Source organism: Rhipicephalus sanguineus, chromosome 2, assembly GCF_013339695.2.
Source record: "Rhipicephalus sanguineus isolate Rsan-2018 chromosome 2, BIME_Rsan_1.4, whole genome shotgun sequence".
Lineage (NCBI taxonomy): Eukaryota > Metazoa > Arthropoda > Arachnida > Ixodida > Ixodidae > Rhipicephalus > Rhipicephalus sanguineus.
In genome coordinates, this window is record NC_051177.1 from 95,987,821 (window position 1) to 96,004,285 (window position 16,465).

At 45.2% G+C, this 16,465-nt stretch overlaps 2 protein-coding genes across 2 annotated transcripts in view; one reads left to right on the plus strand and one right to left on the minus strand.

Annotated features, from left to right (window-relative positions):
• The first annotated feature begins 4,307 nt into the window (after positions 1-4,307).
• On the plus strand, positions 4,308-9,928 carry LOC119383435 (mucosa-associated lymphoid tissue lymphoma translocation protein 1 homolog). The gene has a single exon (XM_037651564.2). It carries the CDS (start codon positions 4,426-4,428, stop codon positions 6,106-6,108), a length of 1,683 nt encoding a protein of 560 aa, XP_037507492.1. The 5' UTR covers positions 4,308-4,425; the 3' UTR covers positions 6,109-9,928.
• Positions 9,929-14,212: 4,284 nt separating this feature from the next.
• LOC119383436 (acid-sensing ion channel 1C) overlaps positions 14,213-16,465 on the minus strand; it is a 49,376-nt gene continuing 47,123 nt past the window's right edge. Inside the window, exon 13 of the mRNA XM_037651565.2 lies at positions 14,213-14,897. Coding sequence (XP_037507493.1) covers positions 14,463-14,897 — 435 coding nt within the window. The 3' untranslated portion in view covers positions 14,213-14,462. The remainder of the gene's footprint in view (positions 14,898-16,465) is intronic.

Genomic DNA, 16,465 nt, shown 5'->3' on the forward strand with positions numbered 1-16,465 from the left:
TATAACTGGCTTAATGCAAAATGTGAAGTTAAATGCACCATTATTAGATTAGATGGTACATTTAGCTTCTAGATGGGTGACACACTTCTATAGGCATGGGATACTTAATTCATTTGGTTCAGTTCAGCCCAGCACTGGAACTTTCACCATTCCACGAATGCACCCCTTCAATTGCTACTGCAGTTTCTTCTACCTACAACTGCCGTTTGCAGACTAGAGCAGATGCACACAACCAACATTTGTAGCTGCAAATGCTTGCTCCTTTGTTATACTGAAATTAGTTTTTTTTTTTTTTTTCATGTGTTGCTCTTGTACTTGACATCAAAACAACAGAAATGGAAATGTCACTTGTGTTGTTTGGTTTGTTTCCTGACTGAGAACCTGTGACCTTTGACTATTGTGTTGCTTCATCCCTTGACCTTTGCTTTTGCGATGCTCTGTCGCAAGAGTGTATCTGCCTGTCTGTTGCCGATTCTGCATATGCTGCTTTAATGGTTCACAAAGTGACACACATGAATGGTTTACCGTGTACTTTCAGCATTTTTTTTACATTCACACAAGTGGAAAAATGTAGTTGTTTTCAAATTGCAGCTGCCCACCTACCAACAAAGCCACATATACCTGTACCCTCTAAACAAGGAAGCATGACGTTTCAGTTAATGAGGCAAGGACCAATGTTAATGGAGTGTGGAAATTTTTTTCTCACCATGTCTCCTTTCTTGTTGATTTCTCTTGTCATAAATGCTTGCATCTTAGCTGTTCTCACTTTATGTGTGCTTACTGGTATGAAGTTTATTTTGTGCTATTGAGAGCTGTTTTCACTGAATTTCACCCGTTTTAAGACAGTTGCTAATATTTTCCTGTGATAGCCAGCCCGAATGAGAAGTAGGAAACCATGCAGGACATGTGGTTCTTTTTCATTTGACACTTCAGTGAGCTTCGACAGCTTTTGGGAACCCGACAGCGGTGACTGCAATAACGATTTGTGTGCAGGAGGATCACCATTTGTTTTTGACTGCCTGCACGGGAAGGTAGGACGTAGTATATGATGTCACAAACACAGGGTGGTACGCATTCAAAGGTGTAATACGGGTCTCGCTAAAGAATGTTTAACCCTTTGAGGTGCGAAGCATGAGTTGGCAGTAAGCATTCCATCTTCGTCGTCTCTCTGTACCCTGTCCTCTTCGTGCTGCACCACCTTAATGAAAAATTTTGGCCGCTGTTCAGCCGCACATTAAAAAACATGCCCGACAAGCAATTTTTGATCGGCAATGGGAAGGATATAATTACAGAGCTCGTGCAGAAGTACAAGGAATCGATCAAAAAAAAAAAAGATCGGACACAGTGTCACTGACAAAGTACTTCAGAGAAGCACCCTTTTAGTGCGAGGTAAGGAGGCACGAAGGTTGCCCTAGTGCTACCTTAACTCAAGAGAGCACCAAGGAAGGCCTCAGTGAGGGAACCTTGGTAAGAAGCATTATAGAATACATGGCAAGGCATCCTGAAGCAGTTATGGCCTCCTCGCTGAGGCAAGGAGCATTTCAAAATACGGGCCTTACTTCAACATTAAAGGCTTGCTAATCTGAAACACTGAATCAGTTTTTATTGATAAAGTAATCAAGGACTTTTACTCGCCTTGGTTTCATGGCAGTATGTTATTAAGAGGGAAAAGAATGGTACAAATTGCTTTTTTTAACTTTGCACCAAAAACTATAAGTTCTTCAGTGTTCTCAAAACCATGTGGCCTGAATAGAAATTGCCACGAGCTCATAAATTATCTTGTTTTAGTGGTGTAACAAGTGATGCACTCATTCAGTTTACCATTAATATTGCCATGCTTATCTTTCACTGCATGCATTTCGGTCTTTCCTATAGAGTTGCCTGGTAGCTGTTTCGATGTCATCACCTTTTTCACTGCTCTTTGATATCATAATTCCATATGTCACTGGGCTTATATTTATTGATAGCTTTAATAGCTAAGCAAATTCTATTATCTATGCCCACCCACTTATCTGTTGTTTCTTTATCCAGTCTTTTGTGGTTCAAGAGATGTTGCTTACTTCTTGCATTGATGCTTTACCTCCAACTTTGACTACAGATTCAGAAATCGGTCTAGTTGTGGTTTCCTCTATGTCTTTTGTTTCTTCTTGTTCTAAGGTGTCGTATTTGTTTTCTAGGGGAATTCTAAGTATTCTGTTTTTTTCCTGGCTATACCTGGGTTGGCCTGTGCATTAGTGGTTATTTTTTTGTGTGTGTTCTTCAAACTGGGGGCAAGGATTGCACTCACTAGCCTATGATCGCTGCATTTTACATATCTATACCCTGTAGCTATCAGATGAATGAGATCACTAAGACATTTAAACACTTTTTTTTTTCAACGATCAAATGACTGGGACGAACTACCACCAGTCCACAAAGAGAATGAGAACTATGAATCTTGAACTGTAATACACCTGTATGGTTCCATGTCGTACATTTGTTTATGATGTTGGTGCATGTGAATGTTTTTATTGATCATTGTTTAATCTTATTGTGTATTCGTTAGCCTTGTGCTTCATGTGTTTATTAAACCAACTATTTTTTTTCTATGTTCATTACTTATTTACACACACACAACACACATGCACACACATCCACATATACCTAACAGAATGGCTGATTGGGTGAGTTGGCAATTCATGATACTTGAAATAGGGTGTTACTACACAGGAACTTAAGTATCATATATAACTACTTCTGTTCATTTTCCCTGCTGTTCTGGGCTCAAGGCCTGCAGTAACAGATAAAACAAAACTTCTACTCCATTTTGTGATGTGTTGATATCTGCTTACCTATTGCGAAGCAAGTTTTTACGAACTCACTGGAAAGGTAAAGAGCATGCTTGATACTGGCTGTTGGGTTTGTGCCCAATTCTTGCAGATTTATATGTTGCGTTCCCCAAAGCAACTCTGCCTACGCAAAGCCCCAAACCTTGCTTGTGCTTGTCTGTAATGTCGTTTGGGTTTTTCAGTACTCCCTGCAAGTCTGCATGGGCAACTTTTATGTTACACTAATATGAAAAATATAAAAGTCCTAGTTAGAGCATGTGGTGACAGCATCATGGTGTCAAATAATTTGCAATACCGATGCCACTTGTCCATTAAAATTTGTGCATGCTAATAAATGCATCAAAAAGTGTGTGATCATGCAGGGTGGTCATTTCAACACCTGCGGTAGGGCAAGTGATTTATGACTTTTACAAACCTTTACGAGTTGTGTGTGGCATGCAGCACGACATTCAGAGTTTTTTCGCACTTTTCCCTATTTCTTACTTATTCTGTTTCTTTTGCATTGCGCATAAAAAAAATGGGACGAGCCAGTAAATTTTCATCCTTCCTGAATCTTTGACTGTAAGCTGCATTAAAATCGAATAATTTGCAGGAAAACTACAGCCCAATGAAACAGGTCAGTTCTAAAAGAATGACCATGCACATTTGAATACATGTCTAGCTGGCATGATTTCACTGCCACGGCAATAGCAGCTTTGCTGGATGCATTAGGCAGCGTTTTGAGAATATGACACCGATTTCCTCACTCAGCCTTTTCAGACAAGAGGTGAAAAACATAATACCGGTGTCACACAACCCCTTTCGATCACAATCGGGCCTGATCCACATCGAATTTCTTGATCATGATTGGGTCTTTTACTCAAGCTGAAGAAGGCGGCCATCGCTGTTCATAAATTTAATACCCATAGGGCTCAAACGCGATGTAAAGGCGGTGTCTAGCGTTACGCCCGGACGTTACGATTAACAGTTGCTAAAGTACCGTCCAGGGTGTCGCTCACGGAGCGCACTTGACTCTCACTTCGCCAGCATACGTGGATTGTCACTCGGGGAGACAGTATCGCTGAGCCCGCAGCGCATTCACTGTGAACACGCGTCCCGGACGCAACACGTGCGCTCCGCCTCTACCCACATGCAAAAAGTTCGTCGTCTACAAGATCGACACCTTCAGAAATTGCGAGGCCCTTTAACTAAAGCAGGGGGCAATCTCGAAGCGTTCGATGGGTGTAAAAACTGGAACGGACGGAAAGAAACACACCTCGGCCGCAGATCACCATCCGCGCGCGCACACACTTCGCATTCGTAGTAACACGCGCCATCAACAAGTAGCCGAGTGGCTGGGTCTCTTAGGGATAAACAGTTGCCTAGGTAGTACCCAGACGTAGAGGGATTTTCAAGGAGCAAGCGGACGAAAAGTCTCCAGATCTCAAGTTACCCGGATGGAGTCTGTGAGAAAAGAAACGCTCGTGGTTAGAGTGTACTAGAGTGTACTAGAGCTTATAGTACACTCTAGTATGGTGGCTAGAGGGGCATATCATTTGCATGCATAGACAGCCTTGTACTGAACTGTTAACAGTCAATTTAATGAATATTGCGAGCTATGTCAGCTCTGCTGAGTAATGTATTATCGTTGAACAAACCTTTAGCATACCAGTTAATACGAGCATTAAGCCCGAACGAACTGTGGAGAAGCCTACGGTCGGTAATTCCGGACACCCATCTCAGTGCAACGTTCTCGCCTACATCGGCCGATGATCTGGTGCTCGCTTTGCAGAACAGTTTCGTCTCACTCGGTGACCTCGTCAAGTGGCTGGAACTTGTCCATGCCTTCGACGCTTTGCTCCTCTTGAAGCCGGACGAGCCCGTCGTTATACGAGAGCATCCGCAGCCGCGTCTCGAACTGGAAGCTAGAGCCGACGTGGTGCTCCGGCTGACGTGCCGTGCCTCGTCCTTTCCACCGCCGAATTACCAATGGTTTTGCGACGGCCAGCCACTCTTCTGTGACGAGTCGATCTACGCAAGCCCTGTTCTCGAAATCCGCAACCCGACTCCGGCGCATTCGGGAATTTACACGTGCCGCGCTTGGAGCGTACGGGGCTCGGAAAAGTTCTCCAAACCGTGTAAAGTCATCGTGAAGTGCCCAGCTTCGCGCGACAGTGCTTCCAGGGAGTTGGCGCCTCTTTCCGCGGCCGACAAGGTAGCCTTGATTATTAGCAACTCGGCTTATTTGGGCGGTGACACGCTGCCCCTTACCGAAAACGACGCGGAAAGCTTGGGCAAGGCGCTGGCGGCACTAGAGTTCCGCATCATAGCGTTCAAGAACCTGCGCAAAGGTGACATAGCGTACGCATTAAGCATATTTAGGCAGTTCCTCAAACCCGGCACGTACAGCGTTTTCTACTACGCGGGTCACGGATTTAAAGAAGACGGCCGGGACTACATTCAGCCGGTCGATTGCGACGACAACGCACCCGCCGACGACTGCGTCTGTTTCCAGGAGATTGTCGAAGAAATTAGATCCGCGCCGTGCAGCCTCAACTTGATTATATTGGACGCTTGTAGAGACACCCGGGAGCTGCCGAGTTCGTCCGCTGTCGGGTCGACTTCGCGGATTAGTGGAATGAAAGCGCAACACGTTAGGAGAAGCACAATCGTCGTTTACGCTACATCCCCTAGCACTTCGGCTGTAGAAGTGGATGGTCATCCAAACGGCCTCTTTATGGAGCATTTCAGTAAACACGTGGGTAAGACGGCCAGTGTTCACGAGGTGATCCTCCAGAGTCTAAAGGATTTTGAAAGGCACAAGCTTGCCAGCATGCAAGTGCCCGTGGTTAAGTACGACATTCCAGGTGACCACTCCCTTAGTGACCCCATCTTGGACAGCCCAGTGTACTACGAAAACAAGCGCCTTTGGTCACGCATTAGCCGTCTTCCGCAAAACAAGAAGTTTCAGATTGGCGACACTGAGCACACCCTACACGTTGAGTTTTCGTGTGAAAAAGAGGTGTTTTGCAACAGCATGGTAGTAGCTGCATCTGTCGTACCTCATATTTCAAACATTCATGTGGACTTGCAGGTAGTGGAATGCTGTGGTGGCACTGTGCTGCGTCACTCCACTTCTGTTGTGATCTGTGACTTGCAGAGTGTAACATCACGAGTGCACTTCAATGTTGTTCTAAGAGATCTAGACTCGGGACGAACCCTGTACTACAGGAACATTAACTGCGGTTGGCCTCTGGTTTCTGCTTGGCGCTTTCACAGTGATATTGCTTGTGTTGGCTGAGATTTTTCACATAGTGGCTCACTCAGGATGACTGAAGTCATATTCGCTTGTTCTGTTGCTAGCATTTTATGGATTTTGTGCTATTGTGGAAACTTGCTTTTTTGTGTGTGTTGTTACTATATTTGTATAGCAGTGCGTGTATGTTTCTGAAAATTCCTTTATTGCCAAAATGTACTCATATCACCTCATATTACCATCCTTACTCATAAAACAACTTATTGTTTATGGGGAAGCCAATGACAAGACACTTGCCATTGTTAGCAGTTTCACCCATATTGAGCTCACAGTTAGGCATGTAGAAGTTGTTTTATTGGAACACCATATTCTTGTGTCAGGGGGACAGCAGGGTTGGTGTTTACGAAACTCTTACAACATACTGAGTCACTGCCCATATACTTCCCTCTTTATGATAAATAATTTCATAAACGGGCTCAATGAAGTGTCTGGAAGCTCAGATTCCCTTGCAGGAGCATATGTAACTACACAAGCCAAGGATTTCTACTAGTATCCACAAGTGTCCTCGAACCTGAAGGTCCTATAGGAACCCATATTATTTTTTATTAAAAACTGCATTGCCTCACAGAATGGCCCTGACATCGCAGTAAATGGGCGAAAGTTTATCGAACACTGTTGACAGATACTTGCAAAGCATCTCAGGTATTAGAAAAACCTGGCATTCCTCTAGACTCTATAAATTATTTGTGCTTTTAACACAGACATCACCTGCCCCACTCTTTGAGCAAAGTTGCAGGCTTCAGCAGTGTCGGCAATGGCTTCGATATTGTGATAACAAGACCCTTTAGGTGCTGTGCCTGAGCATACTTGTGTAGCCGCTGATGCACACTGGGACCATGCCCGAGATAATTTGTGAATATTAAACATCCATAGCCTGGTTCTGCAATCTATGGACAAAGTTGGTTAAACTAAGTATCTATGGTAGGCTTTATTTTTATAGAACAGATGACACGACAAAGCTTAGTGACTGCGGGTGTTGCTCACATGACATGACAAGAACTTTATTAGAGTCCTGAGGAACTGATATTTAGGGGAGCCGAAGGCCCCCCCAGATCAAGTCGGTGGCTCCGCCCACAATGGGACCGGAAGTCGAAGTTCCGTCGCGATGTCGCGGGCCCTCTGGGTGGCCCCTCTCAATTTCCTTTTGCACTGGGAAAGATGCAAGCCACCACTGACCATCTGCATCGGATAGAAGTGTGTTCGTTGGCACATTCAACAAAAGAAACTGAAAGTTCTTAATATGGTTGCCTATGACTGAGATCATAGCTGAGCTCATTGGGTGGGATAAGAGGTGCCATGGCCTATTGGGTAAGGAGGTGGACACAAATTGTGTCTTGTAAGTTTAATTATTTTTCAGGCACTGCATGGAAGATCTTGTATCTCAGTTGAAATGACAGTGAATAACCATAAAGATGCTCTAAGTGAAATGCCAAATGCTACTGCAAGTGGGAAATGTGCAAGTTTATAGCTTTTTATGAAAGTGTTTGTTTGGCTGCTTGTGTCCACCTGCATTTCATACCTGCTTAGGAAAACACTTGGTTGAAAATCCTAGGCGTAGCATCCCAACTGCAGTCAATTGTCTGATTTGATGATTCATGTTTCAGCAGAAATAAGTCATGCAGTTTGTAGATGTGAATATTCTCTTCTTGTGAGGACACCTTGCACAAATTTTGTTGGATTCTTTTTAGGCGCAACATTCATCGCGCTTGCAGTGGTGAGACATAGAAAAGGACATTGCATCCTTAGCGAATTAAAGCGCTTTTCACTTTGGCATGAAGCTTTGACAACAATAAGCATGCTCACTGAAATCGAAAATGTGGTGTTAGCGTACATAAGTGTAGATTTATGGTTCAATTGGCCAGTTCTTTTCGAGTAGTGGGTGTAACACAATGGAGGTGTGGTCAACAGTGATGTAAATATTTCTCAACAGTTTTTCAATATTTCTCAACTCCTACCTTCGTTGCAAAGCCTGGTGCCACCATCCGTGATGTAAGTGCCTTGCTGGACTTTGTACCACACTCCACAACCTCCACCGTAATCCTTCATGCTGGCACTAATGACTTAGCATCGAGCACAGGGTGAGTCACTTTCAAGCGTTACCGCAAGTTCTTGAACCATGTCGCACGTGAACTTGCCAGCATAAACGGGTCTACACAACTTTGATCCTTCCACAATCATCGAACCGCTAATGACCCTACGAAAGTGAAAGCCGTGGTCTTTCGCTTCATCAAGAAGGCCTGCCATTTACACAGCCTCTCGCGGAACTTTTGTCGCCGGTCAAAAAAAATTTTTAGATTGACCATGGCATTGAATGGATTTCCCTGATGCGTCTTCTGTCGCTGACAGCCTGCATCTCGATTTGAAGGCATGGCAATCGTTGCAAGCTACATCAAGTGCATTTTTTTCAAAGCCACTTCTCTTGCACTGTACTACAGTTACGAAGCAAGCACTGATCCCACTTCGTGTCAACAGCCACGATATATGTATTACCTCGCATTTGTTACATTTCTTTGTTTACTTGTTTGAAATGTTGCTAACTTGAAGTGAAATGGCATCATTTATATATAGTCTGTATATCATGCTAAGGAATTTGATGTGCCCCGCCACGGTGGTCTAGTGGTTATGGCGCTCGACTGCCGACCCGAAGGTCGCGGGATCGAATCCCGGCCGCGGCGGCTGCATTTTCGATGGAGGCGAAAATGTTTGAGGCCCGTGTACTTAGATTTAGGTGCACGTTAAAGAACCCCGGGTGGTCGAAATTTCCGGAGCCCTCCACTACGGCGTCTCTCATAATCATATCGTGGTTTTGGGACGTTAAACCCCAGATATTATTATTAAGGAATTTGATGTGTTTCGGCAAATTATAAAACAGGGCTAGAGTCACTGTTTTCAACTAAATAATTACTAGTCGAAAACTTTTTACACTTTTTGCAGCACAGCAATGAGGAAGAAGAAATGGCTGAGGGGTCAGAAAGGGAAGAGAAGGAGTTGTGACTTCCAACTGATTTTTTCTTTCTAGGATGCATGAAATATACCACGGTACTCATGCTTACATATGTTATATATGCCATGAAGTGCTTTGTGCAGAATGATGTGTTTTGGTGTGTATACAGTATGGAATCTTTTCTGTAAACAGGCCTGTCATGTTTGTTTTCTTTGAGTTGTATATATTTCATACATTCTGCAACTAGAAACCAATTTGAAGTTCATGCTCTTTCTTGTCCTTTATTGGCCCCTTGACCATTCATTCCATTATTTTTCGTGCTATAAGAAGTCTGAAAATGCAACAACTCGTCCAGTTTTAAGCTCTTGACAGCAACATTGTCAACATTTGCCTTTATGTCATTCCACACCCTAAGGGCTTTCTTTTTGCCTTATTTACTGTGTGTGTGACATAACTGGCAAGATGAAAGTTCAGGTCAGGGTAACATTGAGGCCTTCAGTGATGAGAAATCGTTGAGAAATCATTATGAATGTTGCTGGACTCATCTTTCCAAGAGGAAAGCATTTCAACGAGAAGAAAAGTCCCCTTGTTGAAATGTTGCCTCCAGAAGCATAGCCTTCCTTGTTTGGCAGTTTCTTGTAGATGTCGAAATGCAGTTTGTTAGCTCTTACCACTGCTTTGCTAGACTAAAGTGAAAATTTTTCGTATGGAATGTAACTTTTGCCCGTTTCCTGTTGTATTACAATAGGCATTGTTTTCAAGTTACAATTAATAGTTACTCCCCATATCCTTGTTAATATCTCTCTCTGCTGTTTCTAATCCTTCCCACCTGCCATTAAGTAAAGCAAGCTTTCTTTTTTTAGTGGCATGAATTCCTAGTGACACTCTTTGCTGTCTTCCAGACCACCCTGTCAAACTCCAGTGCAAGTTGGCTTAAAACCATAACAAAAACAAAAAACCGTATAAGTGGGGATGGGATGGGTTAAGCTAAGGGTTGTATAAGATAGTGCGGATATTAAGGTATGTCATAAATTAAAGTTGGAGTCATATAATTAGTAGAAATCAGTATAAAAAGCAATTAGTGTAAAACCTTTGGCAAATTGGTATGAATTGGTATGGGTGTGATTCAAGTGAAGAGTGTTAAGGCAAAAACATTAGATGCCTCATCAAATGAGAGAAGTGGCCGTCGGCGTTAACACAATGTAAAAAGTCACGTGATCAGAGGTTACTGCTTGATGACGTCGTCATAACGTCACGCATCGCGAAAATTATGACGTCATCACACGAAATTTATATACGCATGGTCAAGAGTGTGCCAGTCCCGGAAGCAGTGCAATATCAGGTGAGGTGCCGAAAGCTCCCAATGCTTCCGATCATGGAGGCCGCGCTAAACCACGTTAGGTGCAGAACGTTTTTTGTGGGTGGGGTCAGTGATCAGTACATCGACTGAGAAGGCAAAGGAGAAGATATGGCTCACAGTTATTCACAAATTTATCAGCACAGACGGTGCGAGTGCCGCTCTCAGACCCCTAAGTCTTGTATTAGGGTCGATTTACTTTTCGATTTTTTTTTATTGCCAGTGTTCATGATCCACGATATACACGTTCGGCAAGCATGGGTGAAGAGCCTAGTTTAATGAAGTAAAAGGCGTATGTAGCCTACTAGGTCTAGTGTTTAAGTACCTCGCCTACAGAGCTGGCAGCCTTAGGTTTGAAACCTAGGGCGGCAAAGTTGGTGCGCCTACTGCTTACGCATATAAAAGCACCATAAGCGTGCGCAGGGTTCAGGGGGGACGGAGGGTCATTGCGGCGCCCCGCTCCCTATTAAGTCAATGTATGGGGCAAACTTTGTGCCCCCATTTTCTTAGGTGACAAGGGGGGCCGGCTGAACAACCCCCCCCCCCCCCCCCCCCGTGCGCACGCCTATGGCCATAATCCTGGAAACTACCTCCGAGGTTTCCTTGTGGCTCACGCTGTAAACTGCACAACAACGAAATAAAACGACAGAGCTTACCGAATGTCCTCAGCGCAAAAAATGTATGTTATAATGTCGAAAAGCAGTCGAAAAAGTTTAGGCCCTTATCGCCCATGATAAGGCTCAACTTTTGTCTGACGTCACACCTTGCAGCGATGGACCTTCTCCGCGTATAAGTGTCTTCCGAGCTAGATACTCCCCTGATGCGTTGGCTTCACCGCAGTATACATGTCGAAAAGCAGTCGGAAAAGTTGAGACCCTTATCGCCTATGATAAGGCTCAACTTTTGTCTGATGTCACACCTTGCAGCGACGGACCTTCTCCGCGTATAAGTGTCTTCCGAGCTAGATACTCCCCTGATGCGTTGGCTTCACCGCAGTATACATGTCGAAAAGCAGTCGGAAAAGTTGAGACCCTTATCGCCTATGATAAGGCTCAACTTTGTCTGACGTCACACCTTGCAGCGACGGACCTTCTCCGCGTATAAGTGTCTTCCGAGCTAGATACTCCCCTGATGCGTTGGCTTCACCGCAGTATACATGTCGAAAAGCAGTCGAAAAAGTTGAGACCCTTATCGCCTATGATAAGGCTCAACTTTTGTCTGACGTCACACCTTGCAGCGACGGACCTTCTCCGCGTATAAGTGTCTTCCGAGCTAGATACTCCCCTGATGCGTTGGCTTCACCGCAGTATACATGTCGAAAAGCAGTCGAAAAAGTTGAGACCCTTATCGCCTATGATAAGGCTCAACGTTTGTCTGACGTCACACCTTGCAGCGACGGACCTTCTCCGCGTATAAGTGTCTTCCGAGCTAGATACTCCCCTGGTGCGTTGGCTTCACCGCAGTATACATGTCGAAAAGCAGTCGAAAAAGTTGAGACCTTATCGCCTATGATAAGCTCAACTTTTGTCTGACGTCACACCTTGCAGCGACGGACGTATGAGTGCCTTCCGAGCTGAATATTCCCCTGATGCGTTGGCTTCACCGCAGGTGTTGTTATATGTCAAAAGCAGTCGAAAAAGTTGAGGCCCTTATCGCCTATGATAAGGCTCAACTTTTGTCTGACGTCACACCTTGCAGCGATGGACGTATGAGTGCCTTCCGAGCTGAATAGTCCCCTGATGCGTTGGCTTCACCGCAGTATATGTCAAAAAGCAGTCGAAAAAGTTGAGGCCCTTATCGCCTATGATAAGGCTCAACTTTTGTCTGACGTCACACCTTGCAGCGACGGACGTATGAGTGCCTTCCGAGCTGAATATTCCCCTGATGCGTTGGCTTCACCGCAGTATATGTCAAAAAGCAGTCGAAAAAGTTGAGGCCCTTATCGCCTATGATAAGGCTCAACTTTTGTCTGACGTCACACCTTGCAGCGATGGACCTTCTCCGCGTATAAGTGTCTTCCGAGCTAGATACTCCCCTGATGCGTTGGCTTCACCGCAGTATACAGGTCGAAAAGCAGTCGAAAAAGTTGAGACCCTTATCGCCTATGATAAGGCTCAACTTTTGTCTGACGTCACACCTTGCAGCGACGGACCTTCTCCGCGTATAAGTGTCTTCCGAGCTAGATACTCCCCTGATGCGTTGGCTTCACCGCAGTATACATGTCGAAAAGCAGTCGAAAAAGTTGAGACCCTTATCGCCTATGATAAGGCTCAACTTTTGTCTGACGTCACACCTTGCAGCGACGGACCTTCTCCGCGTATAAGTGTCTTCCGAGCTAGATACTCCCCTGATGCGTTGGCTTCACCGCAGTATACATGTCGAAAAGCAGTCGAAAAAGTTGAGACCCTTATCGCCTATGATAAGGCTCAACTTTTGTCTGACGTCACACCTTGCAGCGACGGACCTTCTCCGCGTATAAGTGTCTTCCGGGCTAGATACTCCCCTGATGCGTTGGCTTCACCGCAGTATACATGTCGAAAAGCAGTCGAAAAAGTTGAGACCCTTATCGCCTATGATAAGGCTCAACTTTTGTCTGACGTCACACCTTGCAGCGACGGACGTATGAGTGCCTTCCGAGCTGAATATTCCCCTGATGCGTTGGCTTCACCGCAGTATATGTCAAAAAGCAGTCGAAAAAGTTGAGGCCCTTATCGCCTATGATAAGGCTCAACTTTTGTCTGACGTCACACCTTGCAGCGATGGACGTATGAGTGCCTTCCGAGCTGAATATTCCCCTGATGCGTTGGCTTCACCGCAGTATATGTCAAAAAGCAGTCGAAAAAGTTGAGGCCCTTATCGCCTATGATAAGGCTCAACTTTTGTCTGACGTCACACCTTGCAGCGACGGACGTATGAGTGCCTTCCGAGCTGAATATTCCCCTGATGCGTTGGCTTCACCGCAGTATATGTCAAAAAGCAGTCGAAAAAGTTGAGGCCCTTATCACCTGTGATAAGGCTCAACTTTTGTCTGACGTCACCCCTTCGACCATGCGTATTTGTAGTTCCACAGCTGTCAGAAATGGCCCAAAATATTTTCCCACGGTCTGTGTTGTTGGGAAGCCAACTTCTTGTTCCTAGTGGTGGAGAGGGCGTACGCAGTTGCTGTTGTGCGACAGTCTCGCCACTTTTTCGCCAGGGAGCTGTTCTGGCTGCAGATCGTGCGTTGCGCCAGCTCACAGAGAACGCAATGTTCGGTGTGACGTCAGACAAAAGTTGAGCTTTATTTTGGATAAGAATCTCAACTTTTTTCGTTATGTACTGCGGTGAAGCAAACGCATCAGGAGAACCTTTGGCACGGAAAGCTCCTATGTAAAGAGTTGGCCAAGCAGGTGCATTAAACAGGGAATATCAAGGAAGGACGTATGCATATATTTGCTTTATTATAGGAACTGTGCTGATTGTATACTCATAGCGAAATCTATTACAACGTGATAACACATTTAGAGACCGAAATATAGAAGACTTTTCAAGCTTTTTTAGCCTTGTAGGCCTACGTTATTTTGGCAGGATTGCACCCACAATCAGTTGTATTAAAATGGAATGAAGTCTTCGAAAATCGATAAATACAGAGAGAAATAGAAATAGATGAAAAGGAAACGCAGAGAGGTTAATCTGGCGCGAGTGACCGGTTTGCTACCCTGCACAGGGTTGGGGAAATAAGGGTAAGAAAGAGGACAGAGAGAGAGAGAGATCAAATGAAAACGAAACACAAGATTTGCAAGGGCAAAGATGCACCCACAATCAGATTTATTAAAATGACATGAAACTTTCAAGAACCGATAAATACAAGATTTCCAAAGTCTATGCTTGACTTTTTGGTCAAAGATACACTCAAAATCAAGTTTATTAAAATGGCACGAAGCTTTCAAGAATAAAAAAATACAAGATCACCACAGGCTACAAGGCTGGCTAATGCATAGCTACGTGTACTCCCGTGAAACAATCAACGCATTGAAAACGGGCTAGGCTCCAACATCGCTAGTAGAACGCCCTGGGCCTGAAACTTCGATGTAGGAAGAGTGGGTTGAACGGTCCGAACGCTTCGTCGGCGGCGCTCTTCCAGTCGGACGAGTCGAAGTAGCCGTACTGCGGTGCTCCGGACGGTCTCCTGAGCGCCACGAGACCGCCGGCGGCGCTGTTCACACCGGGGTCCTTCAATATATCCCAAATGGACCGTTGCTTGCTCCAGCCCTTGCTGTCTTTGGAGGCCTGGATGGCCTTATTGGCATGCCTCTGCCACGCCGCAACGCTCGCTGTGGGCTCAGCTGGCTGCGGTGCGACCGACGCGCGCCGCCTTTGGTAGAGGTAGATGAACCAGCGCACGAATATCTCCAGTATCTCGAAGATGACCAAGAAGGAGAGGCCCAAGTACATGCCCATGAAGCCGCCGACGTTGCTCAACGTGGTAGCGTCCTGCACGTTAGAAAAAAAAATCGCAACAATTAGAAAGCGTTCGTGGCAATATAGTGCCTGGATCCGCATATACGAGGGCGCGTGCCCGACGAGGCATCTTCATAGGCGTGCACAATATGTGCCGTGCGCTTCATATGCACAAAGTATCGCTGGTTCGATTCCGTTTCTCAGATATGTTAAGAGTCCTGTGAACTGGAACCACTAGAAGCACGAAGGCAAAAGAACCGGCTCAAAGCTTTCTTTAGGATACTGCATAGACAACTAAAAATTAACAAAGATATGCGTACTTGAAACTGCCAGGGAAACGAAGCAGTCGTGTTTAATCACAATTATGTTTTACTACCATACTTCACTCGCAGTGATGCGTTTCCTGATCCTTTTTTCCCAGCTGTGATTGAACTTTGGAATGCGTTACCAAGCTTTGTGGTGAATGCAAGTGATGTTTGTCAATATGAAAAATCGTTCGACATGTATTTAAATGATTACGCTGCCACTTGATACACCTGTCTGTTTGGTTAGATTGTACTTATTCCTACACTCCCTGTAAGAACCCTGAAGAGGGTAGACAGTATTATTAAATGAATGAATAAATAAAAAAAGCGGGGGGGAGGCAATATTTCACCGCAGCGCCCCCCCCCCGTCACCGTTGGCCGAGTCCCGCCCCCCCTCAAAAAAAAAAAAAACAAAACAAAAGAAAACAACGTGTCTCACAATGGATGAAACAAAATTAAAATGAAGAAATGACATCCTTCTCGCAAAGGCCTGCTTTTGGTCCCTGGCTTTCCGGGAGTAAACGGTTCTTGCAACGCAACATCAGGGGTCCTCGATTACCATTATCGTCAAAAACCTTCATGACCCTGCACACTTCGAACAATGACGGAGCAGGTACGACTTAGTAGAGGTACGGAGCAGACCTGCCCCCCCCCCCCTTCCCCTGCCCCCCTCATGCGCAAGCCTATCGGTATATCTTGGCAAGTCTTTATCGTCAACTGTGCGCTCACATTCGCAAGTAGGCGACACTTCAAATCTGTGATGTAATCCCCCGCCGAACCGTCTCGAACACGCGTCCATCCTCCAGCAGCATCTATAGATTAGGCGAGTTCATTTGTGCGTGAAATGACTCTGCCTTTCAAGTTGCACTGCACCGCCTTGATATCCCTTTTAAAGTTTTCAAGCGCCGCGGACATTCGAAAGCAGGCAGACATCCTTGATAAGTCCGATGGGCTAAATCCATCTTAATATATTAAACTCGTTCCCCCAGTGCGTGTAATTGGACCTTTGCCGCGATCATATGTGAGGTTCCTCAGCGTTGGTATACCTTCTCATTAAACTGCAGCTCACACCGCATAAATTCCCCCTGCGTCACCACCAACAGCACGTGGCAGGGACTTCCTTCTGTGCAGCAGAATATAGATTTCAAGCTCCAATCACCATTTCCGAGGTTCGTATTCTATTGAGAGCCCGACGGGCGCTATCCAGAAGTTTCACTGCGCTGTTCAGAAACGGCTACCTACGAGTTCAGCAACTTTAGACGTTTGGCATAGACATCTTCAAAAAGGCGGCAGATA

Bases quoted from the DNA above. Each gene is read 5' to 3' on its own strand.
- LOC119383435 (XM_037651564.2), top strand. From the start codon at position 4,426: ATGTCAGCTCTGCTGAGTAATGTATTATCGTTGAACAAACCTTTAGCA.